General features: G+C 34.1%; 1 protein-coding gene and 1 long non-coding RNA gene across 5 annotated transcripts; one reads left to right on the top strand and one right to left on the bottom strand.

Annotated features, from left to right (window-relative positions):
• Window positions 1-3,544: 3,544 nt before the first annotated feature.
• Window positions 3,545-7,842, top strand: LOC113309008. 4 transcript variants are annotated; one of them, XR_003340274.1, is made up of 9 exons: window positions 3,545-3,911; window positions 4,048-4,082; window positions 4,180-4,238; window positions 5,405-5,472; window positions 5,576-5,680; window positions 5,775-5,846; window positions 6,542-6,609; window positions 6,702-6,795; window positions 7,624-7,842. It is a non-coding gene; the product is annotated as an uncharacterized LOC113309008 (long non-coding RNA). The 4 variants fall into 4 exon arrangements; XR_003340269.1 differs by having other exon boundaries at window positions 6,560-6,609; XR_003340271.1 differs by having other exon boundaries at window positions 5,576-5,676.
• Window positions 7,843-11,445: 3,603 nt separating this feature from the next.
• On the bottom strand, window positions 11,446-12,647 carry LOC113355145. Its single transcript, XM_026597929.1, has 2 exons — window positions 11,849-12,647; window positions 11,446-11,585 (listed from the first exon to the last, which is right to left on the bottom strand). The coding sequence occupies exons 1-2, from the start codon at window positions 12,645-12,647 to the stop codon at window positions 11,446-11,448; spliced, it is 939 nt and encodes a 312-aa protein (XP_026453714.1).
• Window positions 12,648-24,597: the final 11,950 nt, after the last annotated feature.

The raw sequence follows: 24,597 nt of genomic DNA on the forward strand, positions 1-24,597 counted from the left end.
GTCTAGGCAATTTAAGATACTGACAGAGGGTTAGTCGTGGGAGAGTTTGAGAGATTTTAATGTATTTAAATCTCTAGGGATTTAGAGGGAGTGTGAGAGATTTTAATGGTACAATTTAAGATACTGACAGAGGGTTAGTCGTGGGAGAGTTTGAGAGATTTTAATGTATTTAAATCTCTAGGGATTTAGACGGAGTGTGAGAGAGTCTAGGCAATTTGGGGGGTTTAACCCAAACTCCCCAGAAATCTTTTGTTTTTTGAGAGATTTTATCCAAGCACAAAAACATCATGAAACTCCCTCAAACTCCCCCAAACTCCCCCAAATTATAAACTCCCTATGACTTTAGTGTTTTACGACTAACAGGGAGTTTAAAAGATTCTAATCAAATCTCTCACCACTAACAGGGAGTTTAAGGGATTTTGAGGTAGTTTTAGAAACTCCCTATAAATCTCTCACCACTAACAGAGATTTTAAAAGATTTTGACAAACTCTCTCACGACTAACAGGGGATTTGCTAAATCCATTAAAATCTCTCAAACTCTCCCACGACTAACCCCTGTGAGCGTCATGGATTCTTCATTGAGGGTGATGATGATATGACGAGAGTGATTTGATAATCAGTTTTCAATTGTTGGATTATAAGAAAATCTTTGATGATTATGATTCTCCATTGAGCCTAAAAACTAGTTGCAGATGAGCTGTTGACAATGGGTTATGGGGATAATGGCTGAAATTGAGAGAAGCTTCAGTATTTGTGTGTGATCAAAATTATTGGGTACTAAACCAACTTGAATTTTCAGGGAAGGAGTTGTATACAGGGGGTAAACAAAATCACCATCAAAGATATATGCCTATCAACAGCAAGACGTACCACTGGTGTTTGTGAAAATTCCTCAACGAGCTGTTTTCCATTTCCTTCACTAAAATGTTGTCAATTTTCATTTATGGAATTGAAAGAGTAAAATTTCTAAAAAAGCTAGACCGTTGGATTCTTGTTCTCACCTGTCAGATGTGCTTCGGTAAACTTTTCCCCGCATGTGCAGCTAACGTGCTTAACGGAAACTAACGGCGTTAAAAGATTAGAAATTAATTAAAACAAAAATTTATTTTCTTAACAGTCAAGACGGTCAACGACAGTCCTGGGACCCAAACTCTAATTTGAAACTTTTTGAGATCCAAACGCCACTTTGGTCATATTTTTGGGACCCAAAATCAAAAAAACCCTTAAAATTTTGCCGTGACCCAAACCCAATTCTGATCACTTTTATGTGATCCAAAATCAAAATATCCCAATAAAAAATATCAGCTTCAAGATCTTTTCTTTTTAATTCCTAATCAAAACCTCACCAATCCAAACCCCCTCTTCCCCTTTTTTTTCCAGGATGTACTTTTTACATGACCTTTCAATTGAGGTTCTACAATACTTCTACTGATACATTGTCTTTGTCTTTCGCCATTAACAGACGTAATGTAAATGAAGCAACACGTCATAAATGGTCATTAGAAATCTTTTTGGTCTTTTAAAACTTTCCTGGCCGTCCATATATTACATGTGGGACAAGTTCAGATGTTAGCACGTTTTATGGCTGTAACTGATGTTAGGACTCTCCAAGTCATTATTATAAATAACGACGAGGCCAACAAGGTAATAAGATCAATTATGTTCCGGAAGCTATAACATTGTTAGGTCAACGTGGTGACTTGACGGTCAACGACGACTTTAGGTACCAACCCTTAATATTTTAAATATTTGGTACCAAAGCTAGGTGTTGGACATTTGTTGGGTACCAAATGTTAAATAGCCCATAATTTAAGTTATTAAAAGTTCATTTTTAAGTTTGAATTAGAAGTTAATTTAGAAGTAGGATTTTAATTTCAATGTATTTTTTTTTTAATTTTTAAAAGTAGAATTTTAATTTTAATGTACTTTTTTAATTTTTAGAAGTAGAATTTTAATTTCAATGTAGTTTTAATTTCAAAAAACATTGTAACGTTGTTTTGCAATGTAATGAAAGAATTTCTTAGTTTGGCAATGTAATGAAGAATTTCTTAGTTTGGCAAATTTTAAAATTTTGAAACAAACAACCGTTGGAACAAATTGTCAAATTTTTCAAAATTCAAAATTTGAAAACATACCTGTTTGGTGGTGTAACAGGAGTGTGAGAAAACAAAGAGTGAAACAATATAAAATTTAATTACTGAACTATTGATGGCGTAAAAAGTAAAAAAAAAAAAGGTCAAGCGTTGAATGATATAGCGCTACCGTGTGGTGCGTTTCCAATCATCGCTAGCGCTTGGCGCTGTATCGTTCAGCGTAGATGTTTGGAATATTCTTGTTGGCGCTCTTTCGTTTCGCGAAAAGTATCTAGCTGCTAGTTTACATGCTAGCAACTGGTAGGAGAGAGAACAAGTGTTAACTTTTTTGCACATATTTTTTTGAATTGCAACACTTAACTGCTAATCTAGCACCTCCAATCTAACACATAAGACTAAGCCTAACGCAACTCAAAACTATAACAGATACGTTTTTTAGTTTTTGTTGACGCAACTCGGAACTATATTTTTCTTTCTCTCTCCATAAGAACTTTTATGATGCATGTTTATGGATTAGATCATTGTCATACAAAACGTATTTTTAGTAGAGCAATGTTATCCCACGCAGCTGCGTGGGAAAGCTCTATAAGCAAGCGGGTTGATTACCGTCAGATGATATCATATAATATATATCAGCCGTTAATATTGATGGTATAGCTGTCTATGAGATTAATTATTAAAAAGTCCTCAAAGTAAATTTAACAAAATCAGAACAATCCCTACCAAATTCAATATTTTACTATATGGGCTTTTCTCCTTAAAATCCAAATTGCACAGAACAAGTTAACAGCCATTAATCTTTTCAAGAACAAGAACAGTCGTTCCTTCTTCTAAAACAGGAACTGTTGCTTTTCCTTGGTGATTCAACACCTTATTAAATCATTTCAATTACATTAAACATCACTTGTTAATTCAAAACTCGAAAACTTAGGAAGAAGAAATTAAAAAATTTATTTTTCGGTTACTGATGTTGTAAAAAGAGATGTCTATATGGATGTTAATCTCGTTTTTTCTTTGATGTTTTTGATATAAGTTGTTCCATTTTACTTCATGAATAGGTTCTTGAACTTTTTGTAACTCACAGTAGCCCTAAAATATTCAACAAAACTGAGAAACCCTAAAAATTTATATATCTCAATTACAAATCTATAAATACAGTTTAAGAGAAATCCATACAACACACTAGTGGAAAATAGGCTATTCAAGACATAATGAAACGATACAAATACATAATGTCTCAAAACCACCACAAGTTGAATGTGTCGTTGGCTAAAGTCAAGTTGTCGTTGTAGTTGGACTTTAGTTGACTTCTACAACGACACAAAAGATCTTGTTGCTGACTAAAGTCAAGCCGTTGTAGTGGTTGGACTTTCGTTGACTTCCACAACGACTATACCGATGGTATTGTTTCTGTGATAGATTTTTTAACGCCATTTTGGGGATTGAGAAATCTCAGTGATCTAATGGCTCTGGTTCCCCTCTTCTCTCACCTAGAAAATCCTGTTATATCTCTTCTTCTTCTTCTGCCTCTTGTTTCTCTTCTCTCCCGAACTCTTCGCAGCCGAAATTTACTCCAAAGGAAAAACCATTTTCTTTCGTTATCTCTCCAATTTATCTGCTATATCACGAACAGATCTTTATCAATCAAAATCACATTCGTCTTTATCTCTCAAATCCATCTGCTATATCACAGAAACCAACAGATCTTCATCACCAAAAACAATTAACAGATCTACAATCCATCTACTCCATGTATTTGATGATTCTTGTTCTTCCTTGGTATTATCTAGATTCGTAAATTTCTAAGAGAGAAAAAGGTATAACCACTTTTTCTCTTTGATTTATACTGCTTAATGAGATTTAGGGTTTTATTAAAATTTTATTTTTAAGAAATTTTAATGAAATTTCTATACTTCTTCGATTAATTTTTGGGGTTTTGGGTTTCTTTTACAGATTTGTGCTGATAATGGAAGGTGCTTCTTACACAGGTAACAGATAATTTTGCTCGGATTTTAACTCTGATTTTTTTATAGGGGTTTGTTTAGTAGTAATTTCTAATGAGTTTTTCTTTTCCATCAACCATAGGGTTTCGTTTCCTACTTCAATCAATTACTGGATGAGTCATCTTCATCTAAATTCACTCGGTAGGAGACACTAAAGTTTCAATTTTAGTACTTTACAGAGGTTGTTTGTTGAATTTGTTTTTATTTTGAGTGTTTTTATTTGAATAGTACTTATGGATTTTGTTTATTATCATATTTTAGGGTCTGGTTTTTTGTTTTTGACTTAATTGTTCTTATTCCTTAGATTTCCTCCATTACTACTTTGATGGTTTCTGTTAAAAGAAAGGTAAACAGTATTGCTCTACTGTTGTTTGATAAAATGTTTCAATGAACTGATTGTCATATGACCCTTAAGTTTGATTTTAGTTTTGCATTTTAAAGAGGTTTTGAGCAGTTGGTTTTGTTTATTCAAGGTTTGAGTAATGAATCTTCGTATTGATGGTTCATACCTGTTATTTTTGATGCATTTGTTTGATGCATAGTTCAACGGTGCTATGCATCATCATACTGTTGTGAATCATTGTGCTTAAGGCATATACTCAATTTATAGCTTGAGGTGAATGATTCGTTTTTTGGGTGTTTCCATTGCATTGCTATTTTGCCCCTCTTTTTCTATTTTTTTTTCATTTTAATTGAAGCTCCTTGTAACTGTTTAGCTATTTCAAGTGGTGCATTATACGTGTAAGTTATAGATATATAACCACTGAATGTTTGCAAGTCTTCTTCTAATCAAATTGAAGTTCCTAATGGGGGGACTTTCGTGTTTCAATTTAGTTCTAGGTTGGCCCTCACCCTTCTTGCTCGCGGGAAAATAGAGGGAGATAAAAGAAATGCTCCTTTCTATATTCCAAGAGCACATTCGTACGTGAAACATGACTATTAGTGGAGATAGACTATTAGTGGAGATAGGTTGTTGTTGCACTTTTATATCAAATTCTTTTTCATTAAATTAGCTTTTAGAAATAAATGTTTCCTTGTTAAATTGACATTGGATTATGATGCTCTGTGGCACATTCTTTTGGATAGTAACACAACAATACAATTGAGACAGGTAAAAGATTGAAAAATGTCAAATTTGTATATGGTTGATATTCAAATTAATATATGACGAGTGATATATTTCATGACTTTAAGATGAATTATCGTTTATTATGTGCTGAGGATATTTGTTAGCTAGCTAAGTTTCAAAATAGTTGATTTATGATGACGATTTTGCATATGGGTCTAACATATTTATGAGCTTGTAGGAGCATGGAGCTAGTATAATTTCTACCATCCCAACTGTACCATATATTTTTGATTTTACAGATGGAAGGTATGTGGCACACATGCCCATGTATATGGTGTATCACATCCCTTTGTACATCATTTACTTTTCCTCCTCACCATTCTAAATACATATTTTGTACATTTATCAGCAAGATGAAAGTTCAGAATTCGGCGGCATTAACTGCGGATGCTGGAAAACGCGTAACAAAATGTTGGGAACCAACTGTTTCCGCTACCATTATTATTCCTAGTGAGTAAGCTTTACATCCCTTTCCACATCTCGCACTTATTACCGAATATCATGGAAAGCCTTTTTCATTTACTTGTTTATTCTTTTTCTACTTGTAGGTATGTAGGTGTTGTTATTACCCTTTGCTATGATAGGAGAGGGGAACAATCTGAGTACACATTTATCGATAGGTAAGATGCAGTTGTGACTTGAATTTTATTTGTGATGCAGCTATTAGCTAATTAGCTTTTAGGAAGTTTGGTTATGGTTTGGAATTTAGACGTCAATGGAGGCAAAGGAGTGGAAACTGATGCAAACTATAACAACCTTTTTGTTTGTTTTTTCTTTAATGTTATTGTTATGATATCTTATGGCCTGATTCAATTTCAAAAGGTTGTGTCGGGTAGACAGAAACTCAACAGTTTATGAATAAATTTTGACAATGATGCTGGTGGTGATGGTAACTATCTCTATACTTGAAAATTACTTTTCTGCAATACTAGTGGATTGGTCTCTATGGATGTGAAATCCTCTTGGTGATATGAATGTAGCAAACGAATGTATTGTTTGTAGTTTATGATTTTTTTGTATGCTTAGAAAGGGTGTATGGCATTCCAATCCAACATAATAACAAGTCTGGTATCATAGCAGGGCCTACAGAGAAGTTATTCCCAATCGCCCAATTGTTGTTTGTGAAATTACCCAACCGATGTTTGTGTAACTGCATTCCATGATCTGGCTTTTTTTCCCTTTTATGTTGTGTCTAATAAGTCTTATATTATCTTTTTAACTTAAAATACTGACTAACCATGTGCTCAACATGTGTGGCAATGTGACTCGGCGCCGACTTTTTTACAACTACATCAAATTGATAACCACATGGTAGACTATTTATATATTGCAGGTTATTTTGGATTTGTAACTTCAAGAACAGTGCTTCTTAACTTATGTAAGGTGTGTAATGAGATTGAACAAGCATATAGTTATTTTACAGGGAGATGTTTCTTTTACTGGTTCTTATTTCCACTAGTATGTGTATATTGCAGGGTGATAATGCAATTGATCGTGTGATCCCGAGGGGAAGCTATGAACCTAAGGAAGAAGTTGGTGACTTAATGAGATAATTCTAGCGTATACGAGGTATAGTTTCGTACACTCTGAATCCATATATTGTTATATTAGCTAATTGCTTTGCTTTTTGTATTTTGGTGTCATCGTTATTATTAAGTAGACACTAGCCACTAGAAGAGAAAGATGATACTGCTCGGATTTATGACACTTCTTACACTCAGATGACCTGATTTTGGTTTGCTTAGTTCAGTTCACAGTCTTATTGTTATTAAGCCAAAAATGTGTGAAGGGGTATGTTTAATTCGGTTCACAGTTATTTCATATACCACTATTTTCCTTGCAAGTGTTACGAAGAGTGGTGGAGCTAAAAACCTATATAAGAAACTGATAATTGATAGTGTAGCCCTTAATCTTAGGGGTTTCCTGCATCATAGTAATGACAAGGTTTTGATGATCTCTAGATTGCTTAAAGCTGAATGCCTGGATTTTGAAAATTGTTTGGAGTTTCTCTATCAGTATCTCTCGCTCTTGTGTATATAATGACAAGCGTATAACATGATAATCTGTCAACCATATCCACCTTGTTTTATATTTCTTGGCCATTAAGTAGATTCTAGAGTAATTCCAATTATTGCAGAAAATCCTTTTCTTATGGCTGCAATAATATTGCTTGGGATGCAGAGTAATCCCAATTATTTGAATGTATGAAGGTTTAGTTGTCTCATTTGAGGTGGAACTTAGATTACTGGAAATTTTCTACCACAACGTTTATATGGTATCGTGTATATCATTTGAATATGCTTGATAGATTATGCTAAAAGGTTCATTTATCTAGTATTTTAGTATCTGTTGTGACAAGTGCCTGGTATTGATTTTGTGCACCTTTTGCTTTGACAGAATTGTAAGAGAAATCCAAGATGGGTAGCATTAGCACTATCTAAGAGAGCGGAATTGTTCGAGTTCCTCGTCCAACATGATCTTGTTTCGATGGTTTGCAGTTGTCTTTATGAACCTGAGAACTTAGATATACGTTATGAATTCAGATTTGGTTACTTATTTATGTGATTTTGAATAAATTTGAACTGAATTTATGAATTGAATGAATATTTAATGGAATGGTCATTGGAAATTGCAAGTCCAGGTTTCATTTGAGTATAATTTGAGTTTCGGTCAAATTTATTTTAGCCCAGTCAGAAACACACTGCAGTCAGCTAGAACTAATTTGGAAGTCAGCTGAATCAGCCACTGAATTCAGCTGATTTTTTTTACAATTTAAAATTAATTCAACGACAGAGTAACTATCGTGGATAGGGACATTCAGAAAGTATCGTTATTCTGAGTCAACCCTAAAATGTCGTTCAAGAAAAAGACACTTAATCTATGGCACTTTCTAAGGCAGTTCCAAAGTGTCTTACATCACGCTTAAACGACACTTCTAGACTATCTTAAAACGGCTGTTTTCCACTAGTGGCAGTAATAACTTGATTTCTCCACAATTGCATACCTAAGCTTTCCACTAGTGGCAGTGATAACTTGATTTCTCCACAATTGCATACCTAAGCAGTTTATACTTTTTAAGTTAGATCATTGAGTTGTAAATGTTTGTTTAGGTAGATCTCAAGGAAAATCCAGGGGGTTTAATGGTGAGTAGTCCCAATGTAAGAGAACGACCAAAGGTGAGCTAGTGATTTCAAATTTGATAGAAGTTGTCCTTGAAGGATGAACCAAGTTTTATTTCGGTACCTTAAAATTCTGGTTCCAATTCTGATAATCAATGGATCTTTGAAAGTTTGTCGAAAGTTATCAAGAGAAAACAAGAGGAAGAAGATGAGATGTAAAACGAGATGAAAACATACCAAAAGGACTTACTTCTAATATTGTAAATTTGCCAATTGTAATAATTGAGAAAAGATAAAAAGAAATGTAATCCCACGCTGAGAATCTTAATCCTACGGTTCGTAGCTACTAGCTTATAGAGCTTTCCCACGCAGCTGCGTGGGATAACACCGCTCTTTTTAGCAAGTACCTACATAAACTACTTGTTCGTAAAGGAGACGGCATCATTCCATAAATACTCACATGCATCTCTGTTATTGTTATGCATATAGTACACAGTTAAGTCTTTTCGGTGTTCTATGAATATTGCAATAAGTCATCATGCATGGCTGATTGATCGGTAAGCTACTTATTAGGCTAAGTCCTATGGGCTAGATTGGAGTGCTAGATTGGCCAAAAAGTGTTGCAAATCAAAAAATAAGTGTTGGAAAAAAGTTAATAGTGATAGTTGATAGTTATCTCTCCTACACGGTGCTCGCAGTCCAACTATCAGCGAGATTGAAACGCTGAACCGTTTGGCGCTGAAAAAGTGGTTTAAATGTTGAACTGTTCGGCGTTTCACGAATATTCCCTAGAATCACTGCCGAACCGTTCGGCGTTTGCACAAACGTTGTTCCATTCGGCGTTCCCTTTCAACGTCGTACCGTGCGGCGCTTGACTGTTTTTCCTCCAACGGCTATTTTTTTTTTCAGAATTCCATTTTCTAAATTATGAGAATTTCCAAATGATTTTCCAATTTGTTCCAAAGGTTGCTTGTTTCAAATTTGAGAATTTATCAAAGTAAAGGGAAAATTTTAATTACATTGAAAAACGGTGACAATGTTTTTTGAAGAAATTGAAAAAAACATTAAAATTAAAATAAATTAGAACATAAAAAGATATATTGAAATTGAAATTCTACAACTTAGAACATAAAAAAATACATTGAAATTGAAATCCTACTTCTAAATAACTTAAAACATAAAAAAAAAAGTACATTGAAATTGAAATCTTACTTATAAATAACTTAAATTATTACTAATGTGTTATTTTAATTTAGGGGATAAGTGGTAATCCATGACGGGCTAAAATCTCGTTCTTCCATATTTTGTAGACGGGTTTCTCCCATTCTTGTAATTCATCCAAGGGTTGACGTAGGATCTTCATGTCCGATTCTCTTTGCTGTGTTTGTGCCAAAATTGAAGAGTTTTCCATGTCCTTCTTCAGATACTCTTCCACTGTTTCATATTTTGCCATTCTTTGTGTTTGTGTGTTTTCAAGAAGTTCGATGAGTTTATCCAATTTTTCATCTGATTTATGCGATGCTTTAGCCTCACGAGCCCTTTTCTTTGCTTGATCTCTTCCTTCACTTCTAACGTCATCTGTTTGTTCAAAATAACGTCTTCTCTTTGATATGTCCGAGGTTTCAGAATTATGAGTAGATGAAGAGCTACCAAACATTGCCATATTTTGAAATTCTTCATCCAAATTATCAACTTCATTTTCTTCAGTAGCTTGAGTATGTTGACTAGGTTGACTGGAAGTACCGACTCCATCATCATTATTCACCGCTGGATTGTAATCTGGTTGATAAGTCTTCAGGATCTGAAAAATCGATTCGTGCGTCCATTGTTTTTTAGTCGCTGCTACATAATTCTCTCTTCCATGACGATACTGGGGAAAAAATGAAAAGAAAAATTTAGAGAAAGAAAGAAAGAGATCAATATGGAAGAAATAAAACATTAAAATAAATTGAGGTACTTACATAATCCTCCTCGGACATCCCCGTAGGTCTACTACGAAGTAGGGTCTAATATATGAAATATATTTTTTCACTTCGGCTCTCAATGTGTTACACTTTGTTCGTAATGCCTTTCTATCTCTTTCGACACCATTGGGAACTTTTCTTTTATTGTATTCTTCCATTATCTTTCCCCAAAATATTGCACCTTTTTGATCTTTTCCATGAATCGGATCGTTGCTTGCTATGACCCAACCATAAATTAGTGCGTCTTCTTCTATTGTACTAAAGTGTGTCATATTTTTGTATGAACAAAATTATGTGAAGAAGAAGAAGAAGAAAATCAATGAAGAAGATAATCAATTGATTTTGGTGTGAGGGATGAAGGAGAAGTAGTCCTCAATTTATAGGGAAGCCTGAAAATATAGCTGTTGAGGTTTCAAACGGCTACAAAATCTGAGTCGTTGAGAATGCAACGGTCATCTTGATCGGATGGCTGAGACTTGCTAGCGCCGTTCGGTTCGGCGTTGGAACGTCGTTTCCTCAAATGGCTACATTTTCAGCTCAAACTCAGACCATTTCCTATCTCTATATAAACCTATCACATAAAACTCAAAATCCCCACCCCAATTCTCAATTCTCCTATCACATAATTCTCAATTCAAAAATCAATCATGGCCGCATTTTCCATCGACGAAGACAATGACTTGGTTAGAAGTTATTGCAAAGTTAACAACACTCAATTAACAACCAACTCTTTTTGGGAACAAGTTGTTGAAGAATTTGTGAGAATCAATGGTAATGCTAATGGAAGATGCAAAAAAGTGTTGCAATGTCGGTTATCAAGCATCAAGCGTTATTGCAAGCTTTTTGTCATTTCATTAAGGGCATCAAATGGTAATCGTGAGGATGCTAGGACTTTATATGAAACGGATCATGGAATGTCGTTCATTCATAACACCGCTTTGGAGATACTTGGTTATGAAGCATATGCATGAAGAAGTATTATGAAGAAGTATGCATATGAAGTTCTAGTTAAATATGTAATGTAATTGTAAACGTACTTAAGTGATAAAAAGAGTAATATGTAGTATTACAAGAAATAATTAAAATGTCTACTTATTAATGAAAGCGTATTTGATTAAAATAAAGGAGTATTATGGTTACTCTCCATTCTCATAAAATGCACCATCTCCTCGAGGGTCATATTGATCTTCATCGGTGTCCACGTCGGTTGTACCCTCATGAACTTCCGGCAAGGCATCATCAATATGCATGTTTGGAATATCACCATCTCTCAGACCTTCTCCGTGTCGGTTCCATATGTGTGTAGTGAGTTCCAAGCGAAGTTGTTCCCAAATCCAGGGTTGTACAATATATGAGGAGGTAGCCTTACGTTTCCTTGAATTGGAGGTTGAGGTTCATCTCCCGTGATCCTCCCCCAATACACATTGCGATATTCCACCTCAACACACATGTTGTGCATTATCAAGCACCGCCTCATAATTGCCTTCATGTCAGATTTTTTATAATAACGACAAGGTTTCAATATAATGCCAAACTTACCTTTTAAACCACCAAATGCACGTTCTATGTCCTTCCTTTTAGCTTCTTGATATTGATTGAAAAGACCTTCTCTAATGTTTGAGGCGGGTTTGTATCCTTGCACGATGTAACCATACATGGGATATGCACCATCTCCTAGGTAGTACCCCTGGTCGTAATTCTTTCCATTGATTTGATAATGACAAGGAGGTGCTACACCAAGGAGTTGTCTATCGAACAAACCCGAAGCATGTAAGACATTAAGATCATTGTTCTGCCCACCCAACCCAAAATAGGAATGCCAGATCCATCTATCATATGTAGCTACCGCCTGCAAAATAACCGAGGGATATGGCTTATAGCCGCTGTGGGAACCTGCTTGATCCATTGGACATGCTCTCCATGCCCAGTGAAAACAATCGACACTACCAAGCATACCAGGAAATCCCCGAGCTTCATTTTCTGCTAAAATCCTTTTCGTATCTTGAGCGGTAGGTTGACGCATGTATCGACCATTATAAATCCAAATAATTGCATCCATAAACTTCATAGCATAATGGTAGACAGTGGTGGCTCCCATTTGTGTGTAATCATCTAAGGAATCCGGTGCAATACCTTTGGCAAAATATTTCATGACGACAACCATTTTCATATCTGGAGAATGACCAGGAATACCGCAAGCATCCGTTTGTTGGCGAAAATCATGGTCAAATTCACAAACTTGCTCTAAAATTCTCAGAAAAAGTTGACGAGGCAAAGAAAACCGACCTTTGAACTTCTTTGGCCCATACATACAATTGAAGTTGAAATACTGATGCATCATACGAGCATCCGCATCTACACGTTTTCTGTGCACCCTATGACGTGTCTTGAATTAATTCGGGACGGGTTGACGTATTCCATGCCTCCTCTGCGTCTCCAAAAGTGTAGCCACTGCTACAACATTCGTCTCAATATCATCTTCATCATCCCGACAACTTTTCAAAATTCTTTTCAAAGCTCCCCGCATAATGTACCTAACACAACGAAAACATAAAGCTTTATGTATAACACTCCATAAAGAAAATATCACTTAAAAATTATAACACTCCATAGAAACACAAATAACACTCCATAAAATCATAACACTCCATAGAAACACAAATAACACTCCATAAAATAAAAATCACTTAAAACGTATAACACTCCATATGGTTTCATAAACACTATGACAAGTAATCTAATTCAGGTCAAGGAAATTAGAGGATTGTTGTGGGGCGAACTGAGTATCATAAACAATATTAGGCTCGTTTTCCTAATATTTCACGGGGTATCTTCTGTTGGGCTAGACAGGAAGGATATGGGTGTTGGATGCGATCAAATTTGGCTGGAAAATCCATCAGATGAAATCAGAGCAGACGCGTGCATGGAAAATATTTCACGGGGTTTTTATGAGTTGGAAGTGTGCTGCTCGTGTTTGGATGGGGCTTGGCTATATTCTGAAGTGTGTTTGAGATAAACAAAGAAAATCTACTCACCATTTACAGCTCCAGACGCGTATAGAGATAATTCAGGGAAGAAAATATTCCGAAATATTTTTCTTCAATGGCCGAGTAAATGAAGATTATTTGGAGTTAATGGAGGAGATTCAATGGTTCAATTACGTATAAATATGTTCCTAATGTGCTACAGAGAGGTTGTCGAGAGTTTGGGGAAGCTTTGGAGGCTACAGAGTGAAGAAAAATAGAGTTGCAGAGCCACCATTTCTGCTGCTGCAACTCAAGAACACGAAGAACATTAGACAACCAGAGACAGTCGTTCATACTACAGTAACAACGACTGTCAGATGAGGGTCGTAGTATTCTGTGTACTACAGCACTTTTCATTTATCGTTCTTTGTAACGGTGTTTGCAACAATTATAAACGTTGCAAACACCCGATTTTCATTATTATCTCCATTTCATCATTTGTACACCTCTTTTGAGCAATGAAAAATTCCTTTGAGCGTGTTTCCAATATGCGGAGTTAGAACCCATCACTGGGACGACGGAGGAGGCCGAGCTTCATACATGGGTAATTTTGTTAATTCTTTTTAAGACTTTTGCATTAAAAATTAATTGAAATATGATTTAATTAAATTGGTTGTTATTTGATTAGATGGGTCATGCTTAGCTTAGGTGATTTGATGTTCCATGCTTAACATTTACAATCAATGTTTTGAGAATCTACTTTGGCAAAATAAGAGTCCATATAATTTATGTTTTGAGCGATTATTGTTGAGAATAAATCATTGAGCCCTATGTTATGAAGATTGGCCGAATCATTAGTCCCAGTACCTCTCTACCAATTTGTCAATATTTTTGTATATAATTTTTATAAATCTAAAAAATCCTTCACCTTCACAAGTCTGAGAGTTTGAACCTCATTACTACAACCCCACGAAAAATCTTTAATCATATGATATGCATAAGACCGTTTTCCGCAAATACCTCGTAGTAATATTTACACTTCCCATGCTAAATAAAACATAAATTTACCATATAAAATAAAAAATAATACTATTTACACCCTTGTGCTGAAATAGCTATTATATGCACTTCCCGTGCTTTGTAATATTTACACTTTCCGCGCTGAATTAACTTAGCAATGAGCCATGGGAAAGCCATAGACATTCCCTGCGGGGATACTAGGTAACACATATCACAACTCATACCTACTCAATTACACACAAATATGCTCACAAGAAGTAAAGGCACATCATGCTCGCTGTTGAAAAGAAACTCAATGATTACAAGAAGGTTACAAGAGTTCCCACATGATTTGATGACAAGCCATGCCTACCTCGAGATCCGCAATCCACTGGTTCATTCTTTGAATCGATCGTTGAAAAACCCTAAGAATTTAGCCACTAGGCTCACACAAGGTTCAAAACATAATTTCAAACAAGTGTTTATTGATGGTTCCATAACCTAGTGTTAAGTGTCCTAGGCATAAAACAATATCTACTTATCCAAATGGGGTCGAATTGGGTATCATCGGAAATCCCTTGAAAAACCCTACAACTTTGAAGAAGGAACCGAAAGCTAATTCGGACCAGAAGTGGTCCAAAAATACATAATAAGGTTTCTAACTCTAAGCCCAAGCCCATTCGTCTAACCCATCAGGTTAACCCACAACTCGATCCATAAACCCTGTCCATGAACCGAACAGGTCTGACTCGCTACCTAGGTCCGAATCGTGTTGACTCAGTCGAGTTAACTCAGTCATTTCCACAAACGCATGGCAGATAACTATAACTTGTACAGAGCACAAAGGGTCAAGTTTCGGGGTGTCTAGATTTCTCAATTTTGATCCAACACTAACACATGATAGATATTTATAAAGGTGGCAGTCTCCTTTACAACTCTCTAGTTTTGACCAGGAACTAATTCTGATTCTAACATACATAGACATATTGATTTAGTGACTCACTCACTGTAGTTCCCAGAATTTCAGTCGTAACGGGTATACTTCGAAAATTCATAAATAATTCCCTATAAATCCAAATCACGCAAACTCAGGCTATATAAAAAGATGAGACACTCTTCTATAGTACCATGATATAATTCACGTATAATTCACAACTTAAGCTGATCGTAATCATGCAAGAATATATGGCAGAGACACACAAAAACTTCACATAAAATTATGATTTCATCTTTTAAGAATATAATTGATTCCAATCTATTTTCATGTCTAACAACTACCCAATTCCTCAAAAACAGTTTAGATCATATTAAAAACGTTACCTTGGCTTCTTAGGCTTGTTTCCATCATTTTCATGATAATCATCATCATCACCCTAAACAATTATGATCACCATTAACTTCAACCTATATCATTTTCTTCTCCTTCTCTTCTAACTCTTTCTCAAAGATAGTATAATTCCCTCTCTTCCTAGTTAAGTTTCTGAGTTGAATATTCCTAGAACTCTCTTTATCTCAATTGCAACCATCATCATCATCCAACTCTTTTGCATTAATAAAACTCCTCTACCTCCCTCACTTCATACTCTCTTTCTCTTAGTCTCTCTACTAATATTATTAACTAATGCTTCTTCATATATTACTCTACAATTTCTATTACAAAACTTATCAACAATTTTCTCAAGCATCTCCCTGTTTTTATCTCAACAGCACACCACCACCTTACCCACGTGAAGAAGGGATATGAATGAAACTTAAATTTGAATTTTGAATTATATAAACCTTACACTCCTTTTACACCCATTACTACTACCACTTTGACCTAATTACTAAGGGGTGGCCATTTACTATCAAAGGTCCACATAAGTCCAAGACACTGGTCAAGGTACGGTCAACGGTCAGGATTCGCCGGTCAAAGGTAGAGTCAACGCCAGTTTACTTTAGTCAAACTTCAACTTCCCAATTTCCGAGTGCGATATCTTCTTCGTCCGGTATCCGATTTGCGCGTTCTTGTAGTCCATTTCGCATAACTTTTCTAGATCTATCAAGTGGTACTAATTTCAAGTCCAAATTATTATTTTATTAATTTCTATTAATTAATCAAGTCATTAACGGCTTAATCGTCTCTTGACTGGTCTAATTGCGTTGATGTGTTTGAGGGTCCTTACACACCTACGATAAACAAAAACACGAACCTGTATTCTCCAAAATTGATGAGGCTATGGAGTTATTCTTCTTCTCGGTTTTCTTTATTAATATTCTTCTCTCTTATCTTCACAGATCTTAATTGAAGAACCTCTCTAGCATTAAAAACCTAATCGTCTTAACCTTAACTTTTCTTCAAGTCTATAAACAACTAAACAAACCCTAGTTTTTCATATTGATTTCTCCTCTTCAAGGGGTTGAAGAGCAGAGTAAGTGATAAATATTTCTGAAAATCCATTATCATTACAGTCAAAATCGCAAAAGTCTTTCTGTCTAAGCTCTAGCATAGTGTATTGGTCGGTGGAAATCTCAAACTATATGAACAAAGATATTCATTGGCAGTTCGACAAAACACGGAAAAGAGGTGTGCCTTTTTTTTATTCTGAGCAAGTTGAATTGTTCCTGGTACTATGTTAAGTGTACACATCCATACATAAGTATTGATTCTGTTAAGTTAGTGTGTCCCCCTCATTTGGCACTACTGAAAAAGCGGGGGTACAACAACCACACCAAATATTTCGCTTAGCAATCTGTATGGACAAACTCCAATATACTTTCTAGAGAATCAACTAGACAGTCAGACTCAATCTAGATAAAAAGTATATCAAAGAGTTTATATCTCAATCTCTCGATTTGATATATACTCAAGCAAATAGAAATCTGCGAGTCTTTATCAAATATTAGAGAGATAACTTGGATGGTACCAAAGACCAATATCCGAGTGTCAATCAATTTAAATCAACAACTAAAAGGTCGAATATTCTAATTGATTGACCAACGCACAACCTGTGCTATTTCAATTATATAACAAAATATAATGCGGAAAAGAAATAACACAGACATCAGAATTTTGTTAACGAGGAAACCGCAAATGTAGAAAAACCTCGGGACCTAGTCCAGTTTGAACACACACTGTATTGAGCCGCTACAGACACTAGCCTACTCCAAATTAACTTCAGTCTGGACTGTAGTTGAACCCCAATCAATCTTACACTGATCCAAGGTACAATTATGGTCCTACGTCTTTGATCCCAGCAGAATACTACGTACTTGATTCCATTAGCTGATCTCACCCACAACTAAGAGTTGCTACGACCCAAAGTCGAAGACTTTAATAAACAAATCTGTATCACACAGAAAAGTCTACGGTAATATATAAATCCGTCTTCCACGAATATACCTACGAGTTTTGTTCCGTCTTTTGATAAATCAAGGTGAACATGAACCAATTGATAAACCAGACTTATATTCCCGAAGAACAGCCTAGTATTATCAATCACCTCACAATAATCTTAATCGATGCAGCGAAAAAAGATATTGTGGAATCACAAACGATGAGACGAAATGTTTGTGATTACTTTTATATCTTTCCTATCGGAGATATCAATCTCAAGCCAATTATTACAATTGTACTCGTACGATAGAAACAACAAGATCAGATCACATGACTAGGAGAAAGTAGTATCGGTCTGGCTTCACAATCCCAATGAAGTCTTTAAGTCGTTAACCTGGTTTAGAAGAAGAAACCAAAGGTTAAAGGAGAATCGACTCTATCTTAGCACAACTAGTATCACACATAAGGTGTGGGGATTAGGTTTCCCAGTTGCTAGAGTTCTCCCTTATATAGTCTTTCAAATCAGGGTTTGCAATCAATGTTAGCTTGATAAAAAAGCTTTCAATATTCACCGTTAGATAAAAACCTGATTAGATTCAAGCTAATATCTTTCAACCGTTAGATCGAAAACTAGCTTGTTACACACAAATGAAATGCACGTTTCTAGGCTTGTGTAACCGTACCCAAACTTGTACATTTGTTGGTTCAACAATAGTCAACCAAATGGTTAGCCATATGATCACTTTCATATCAACCATATTCTTCTTCACCATAACTAGTTCAAGTGACTCAAATGAACTAGTTAGAGAGTTGTTCAATTGTAAGGAAATCTTATGTAACTACACAAGACACAATCGAAGCAACATGCTAGTCGCTGAAACAAAACAGCGTCAGGCGATGAACCATTCAGCGTTTCCCCTTTTCGCTGAACTAATCAGCGCTTGACCAGTCAACTCGGTTAAAGCGCTGAACCATTCTGTCGAGCGTTGCACCATTCGGCGCTACATAAATCGATGTAAACCAACAAAAGCTCGGTCTTCTTCCTTCTTCCCAATTGTATTTCATCTTCACCCAAAAGTTCCGAAAATACATGTAGTAGAGAAAGAGTTCCAGAGATTTTCTTCTCAAATCGCACCGTGGGTTTGAAAATTAACACGATTGGAATCATTTGAGATTGGTTTGGAGCGAATCCGTCCACGAAATCGATTTGGGTAAGATTTTGAATTTTTAGTTGTTTTTTTCGATAATCATGATTTTTTGATGAAATTGATATGTTTAAATGATTGGTATTTGTTATTTAGATGATTTAGATGATATGTTTAGTATTGTATGATTTAATTTGAATTTTTGTGACGAAATTTGTTTTGGGGATTAATTTGATTATTTGTGATGAAGATGAATGATAATTTGTATGATTCGTTTACATGATTATGATGAAAATGATACTTGTAGTATTTTTGATGAAGCTAAATTTGTATGAATTTGTATCAAATTTGAATTTTGGGTGAAGCTAAATTTGTATGAGTATGATGAAAATGATAAAATGTGGTTGATTCTTTTTTTCTTTTGTCATTGATTGTAGTATGAATATGGAAGAACATTTAGATGCTTCGGATATAGTATCAGCAAAGGGAGATAGGCATGTATCTAATAATTTGACTGATAGTCGGACTGTTGGGAATATATTTTCAAAACATAAATTTATTCCCAATCAATATGTTTTTTATAGCCTTTATTGAAAGAAATTAATTTTTGTTATAATTAATTTGATCGTTTCATATTTTTAGTTTTAATGGTGTTGACTACACCATTATAACTTTGAGAGTTTCATTTTGTGGTTTTTAACGGTGTTAACTCAACCATAATAACATTTTTCATGAACATTTAATTGTTTTGAAACTCTTGACTATAAATCAGATTTTTGGTTGGAAAATTAATAAGAGAGATATTTTTCTTTTATGTTTTGGTGTTAAAAAGAACTTGGAGTGTTGTTGAAATCTTTTTTTTAGTGAAAGAGTTTTTCCTTTTTTATGACTTGAGTTTACAAAAGAAATGAATTTTAGAGAAAGGAAAATAAGTGTGTGAACATCTCTTATTTTTCTAAATGAGTTTCTGAGCAAGAATGACGTGTAGAAGTTTCACATCCTCTCACCGTGCAAGAGTGATTGTGTAAGAGATTGATCTCGGCTGTTTTATCCTGGGGACGACGCGCCATTGAAGAACTGCTTGCACAATCTTGGGCAGAGCCGCGAAACGTCTTAAAGAAAGCGACCTAATCCACGACTCAGCCATAACAATGTTTTGTTTGTTTTTTGTGATTGTTTGCAGGAATAATTCAGCAATTGTTCCAACAATTTTAAGACGATTTATTCTGCCTTGGATATCAAAAGAAAACAATTGCTCAAACGCGATAGGTATCATTGTTAAATTTGTTTTATAGAATTATGATCGGTATAATTTTTCTTTGACGATTGAAAATGATGCTTGAGATTTTAGGTAACCTGATATCTAGAATTAATTTTATTTTATGGACTAGGATTATAAAATGGTTGATGTCTTTTCATGAGTTTTTAGCATAGAAAAAATATTGCTGAAGATACACGATTTTTTTTTTGGCGGGTTATAGAGTTTTATGTGCATCTATTTGAAGAAAATGAATTTGGTTTAGAAATTTTATCTGGATATATTAGACATCACGAGGATAACCCACGTCAAATTTCAGAATTTTTGGAGTTCAAAAACTATTTTTAAAGTATTTTAGAAAACTGCATAACGTATCTGAAAAATTCTGACGGGCAGAAAATTTGTCCTGATTAAATCAACTTTTCCTTATCTTTGTGTAGAAAATTTGAATCCGTGTGTCACACGAAACTTATAGGTCAGGAACTTATCTTCAAATCCCATTTTGAAATTTCCTATTTAGATATTTAGTTTGATAGATTTGGTGATTTCAAAATCGTTATGTATGTTTGTCAAAAATAGTAGATGTGATACTTGAGATTAGAGATGTAAAAAACTACATTAAAAATCATGATTTTGATTTTATACTTCACACTCTTGTTTTGGTAATGAGAAAAGGAAGACTATTAAACTAGTGCTCCACATATGTTTGATAAAATGACTCATAGAAAGTTATAACTATATGTATGATGTTATAAATATATAACTTTGAATATTTGTTTGAAACTTAAGAGAAACTTGAAGTGCTATGTTTCATTTGATTTTCAAGTAATTATGTAAGTGCATACCTTACTTATTTTTTGGTTTGAAATGCTCACGTGTACATGATTGTGACAAGTGAAAATTCACTTACTTGAGCAAGTTTTTATTTTCCAATGAAATAAAAATTACGGGAGATTAATCGATGTGAGGAGCAATGGGGTTGCTGATTTCTTTGTTGGTTGGCAAAGAATGGACAATGGTTTATAACCAATTGAGCTTTAAAATCAATTGAGGTATGTTTGATGAACTATTTGTAGTTATTGTTGTGATCAAATAATGGCATTCTAAATTGAATAAATTGATTGTTCAATCTTAGAATAAACTTTAGGGAAACAAGATATTGAGAATTATTCTGTATGACAATAAACATGTGACTCATGTAAGTTTGGAACTTATGAGATGAAAATTTGATATGAAACCAAAACCGAAATAATTAGAAACCTAGTCAAAACAAGTGTGAATATCAACTCTCACTAAGAAATGAACATAACATTGGTTATGAGATTATTTGCTATTCCTGCACGGCATTGCAAGGATATCAAATGTTATTAACAACGCTTTTCAAGCTTAGTTAATGTGAATTGTGGATACAGTGAGAGGTTGATATATATTGGTGTTTTAAACCATGTTTGTTTTGATAGGTTATGGTTCAAAATTTGAACGGAATTTTTGAAAGAAATTGGTGTTGAGATATACTTACATCTCTAGGATTTTAGGTATTGGTATGGTCTCAAAGTTTACTTCGGGAAGTACAATTTTATTAAAAATGTTCATACTTCCGAAATGAGAAAGAATCTAGTTTCCTCATATCTTGTTAGTTACAAGATTGAGATTAGAAATTTGTTGAATTTGATCAATGCAATACTACAAATGATATGTTATGGATAAAATGTTTGAGCATAATATTGCAATTTTATCATAACATAAATTGAATTTTGAATATTTGAAATATGAGATTTTGTCATGCTTTTGAAGAAATCAGTGAGTTAGTAATGAATATGAGCATGTTATATTTTCTTATAAACTTGGTAATTTTTTGAGTAACATGTATGTAATCTTACCTAACTCATAAAAGCATGTACATTTTCAAATCTTACGCAACTTGCAATGATATTGGATGAAATAAAATATTTGAGAATTTTATAAAGATGCTTCGAGTAACTTGTCCTGATATCAAATATGATTTTTGAGTGGTTAAAGTTAAGCAATGTTACTTTCAAGAAAATTGTTTGAATTTTTCTCTATATCGTGCAAAACGTTTTGGGTTTAGATCATTGGTTTATTAGTTTTTCACAATTTTTGGGATCTTTGGATATTGTTTTGAAATTCTTGTTTGAGTCAAAAAATAGTGGGGGTTCCATATCCTATGCTTTAACACATTTGATTTAAATTACAGGAACTAGAAAAAATGAAGGTGACAAGTAATTCACTAAGAATGAACCTAGAAAAGCATATATAGTGAGACCAAATTTTAGTCATGAATACTTTGTTGCTTATAGTTTGAAAGATAACTTCTTATAGAGAGTAACTTTGTTCTTCAAACTATTAACTCTTTGGCAAAAAGTTTTTATGAGCCTATTGTTTTTAGACAAGCAAACAGAAAATTGTTGACTCTTACATTCATGTCGCTAAATAACGTACATGCTTGTTTTGTTGATATTGTTTCTACAATGTATGATTTGTTATAGTCATAAGTAGAAATATATACTTTTGTGTAAATTAAGGATGAGAATCTATGTAAACCAAGCATGGAAAACTGTGTAGTTTCTACAATAAAAGAAACCATATAAGTTAGATAAGTTATCCTTTATATTCTGAATAACAGTTAAAACAATTTATAAAATAAAAATTGTTTACTTGATTCATTCGAATGATTTCAGAATTGATGAAAGTGAAATGCACAATACTCTTTGTTTTGTATGCATAAGTGATTTTTTGAATTTTTATTCTAACTTATAGGATGAAAATGAAACTAAGAACATGCTTAGTTTGCTATTTGACATGAAAGACATGAGTGAAGATGATGTATATTTTTGAAATGAATTTTTTCTTTCTTTGGATCAATTTTCATTTCAATGAAAATAGAATCTTAAATAGAGATAAATATATATACCCTGACTGTAAATAAGTTTTCACTCATTTGGTTTATTGCTAATGCTTTTGAGATTGTGTTTGATAGCACTAGACATGAGTATGGTAGCTCAGTATGTTTCTTTGCTACGTGATTGACTATATATAAGTATTTTTTGTGTAGTGGGGGTTTAATATATTACTTCTGTAGTGGGGGTTTTATATTCGGATTTACCAATCCTAGTATGGAAAATTGGTAAAATTTTGAGAAAGTTATGAGGTGTTTCAAACACACCTTATAACTAAAAATACCCTATCTAAATGGTTACCGCAATCCTTTAAGGATATTGCGAAGCTGATTGGACATCCTTTCAGTTGAATCCTTTAAGGGATGAAGCGATTCGATCCTATAAAACATAGGGGAATAGACATATTAATCCAATGTGATAGTACGCGGCTATTGCAAGAATTGAGAATGCATGCAACGAAAACTATAATAGTTGATATTATGAGAATGGATTATATAATGTCTGAAACTAGTTTCCATTAGTCCTTTGACGAAAGGATTGATAAGAAGATGTGAATACATCTTAGGGATAAGGTTTATGCCCATTGAGATTGAGTCATTTATGATGGATACCCAACCTAGAAATAGGTTCAAAGGGACTAGACGAAGTCATGGATGATATGGAGATGCGAGAATCATGCTTTTGAAGAATTCATCCCACGGCATGACATCCTGAAACGAGTAAAGGTTGAGTTTAATTTTTAATTTTAAAATTTTAAACTCTTAATGATGTTTATATCTCTATTTAGAGTGGGGTACATTCAGGAGTACTCTTGATAGACTCACCTATATGAATGTGAAAGTGTGGCCGCTTTCTATGAGAATATGGGCGGTTCTCTAGATCATTCATTAAACTGGGATACAAGCGCAAGGCCATAATGTGCTGGCTTTAGAATTTACACTAGTATAGTCGTGTGTGTTGAGTAATCTTTTTCTCTCCTAGAGTTCAAGACTTATATTCACTCTATGGTCATATTTTAAGAGAGCCTATTAACACTACGTAAAGGTTCAAGTCGCGAGACACCTTTGCTTATGCACAACTCTGTACGTTCTTGCTCAATGTTTTAAAAATATAAGTGGGGAATTGTTGGGAATATATTTTCAAAACATAAATTTATTCCCAATCAATATGTTTTTTATTGCCTTTATTGAAAGAAATTAATTTTTGTTATAATTAATTTGACCGTTTCATATTTTTAGTTTTAATGGTGTTAACTACACCATTATAAATTTGAGAGTTTCATTTTGTGGTTTTTAATGGTGTTAACTCAACCATAATAACATTTTTCATGAACATTTAATTGTTTTGAAACTCTTGACTATAAATCAGATTTTTGGTTGGAAAATTAATAAGAGAGAGATTTTTCTTTTATGTTTTGGTGTTAAAAAGAACTTGGAGTGTTGTTGAAATCTTTTTTTAGTGAGAGAGTTTTTCTTTTTTTATGACTTGAGTTTACAAAAGAAATGAATTTTAGAGAAAGGAAAATAAGTGTGTGAACATCTCTTATTTTTCTAAATGAGTTTCTGAGCAAGAATGAAGTGTAGAAGTTTCACATCCTCTCACCGTGCAAGAGTGATTGTGTAAGAGATTGATCTCGGCTGTTTTATCCTGGGGACGACGCGCCATTGAAGAACTGCTTGCACAATC

Source organism: Papaver somniferum, chromosome 1, assembly GCF_003573695.1.
Source record: "Papaver somniferum cultivar HN1 chromosome 1, ASM357369v1, whole genome shotgun sequence".
Classification (NCBI taxonomy): Eukaryota; Viridiplantae; Streptophyta; class Magnoliopsida; order Ranunculales; family Papaveraceae; genus Papaver; species Papaver somniferum.

Excerpts from the sequence above, each read along its gene's own strand:
- LOC113355145 (XM_026597929.1), bottom strand. The coding sequence starts at position 12,647 with ATGCATCAGTATTTCAACTTCAATTGTATGTATGGGCCAAAGAAGTTC. Across the intron at positions 11,586-11,848 it reads TGCATTTGGTGGTTTAAAAG|GTCTGAGAGATGGTGATATT; the intron begins GTAAGTTTGGCA and ends GACACGGAGAAG.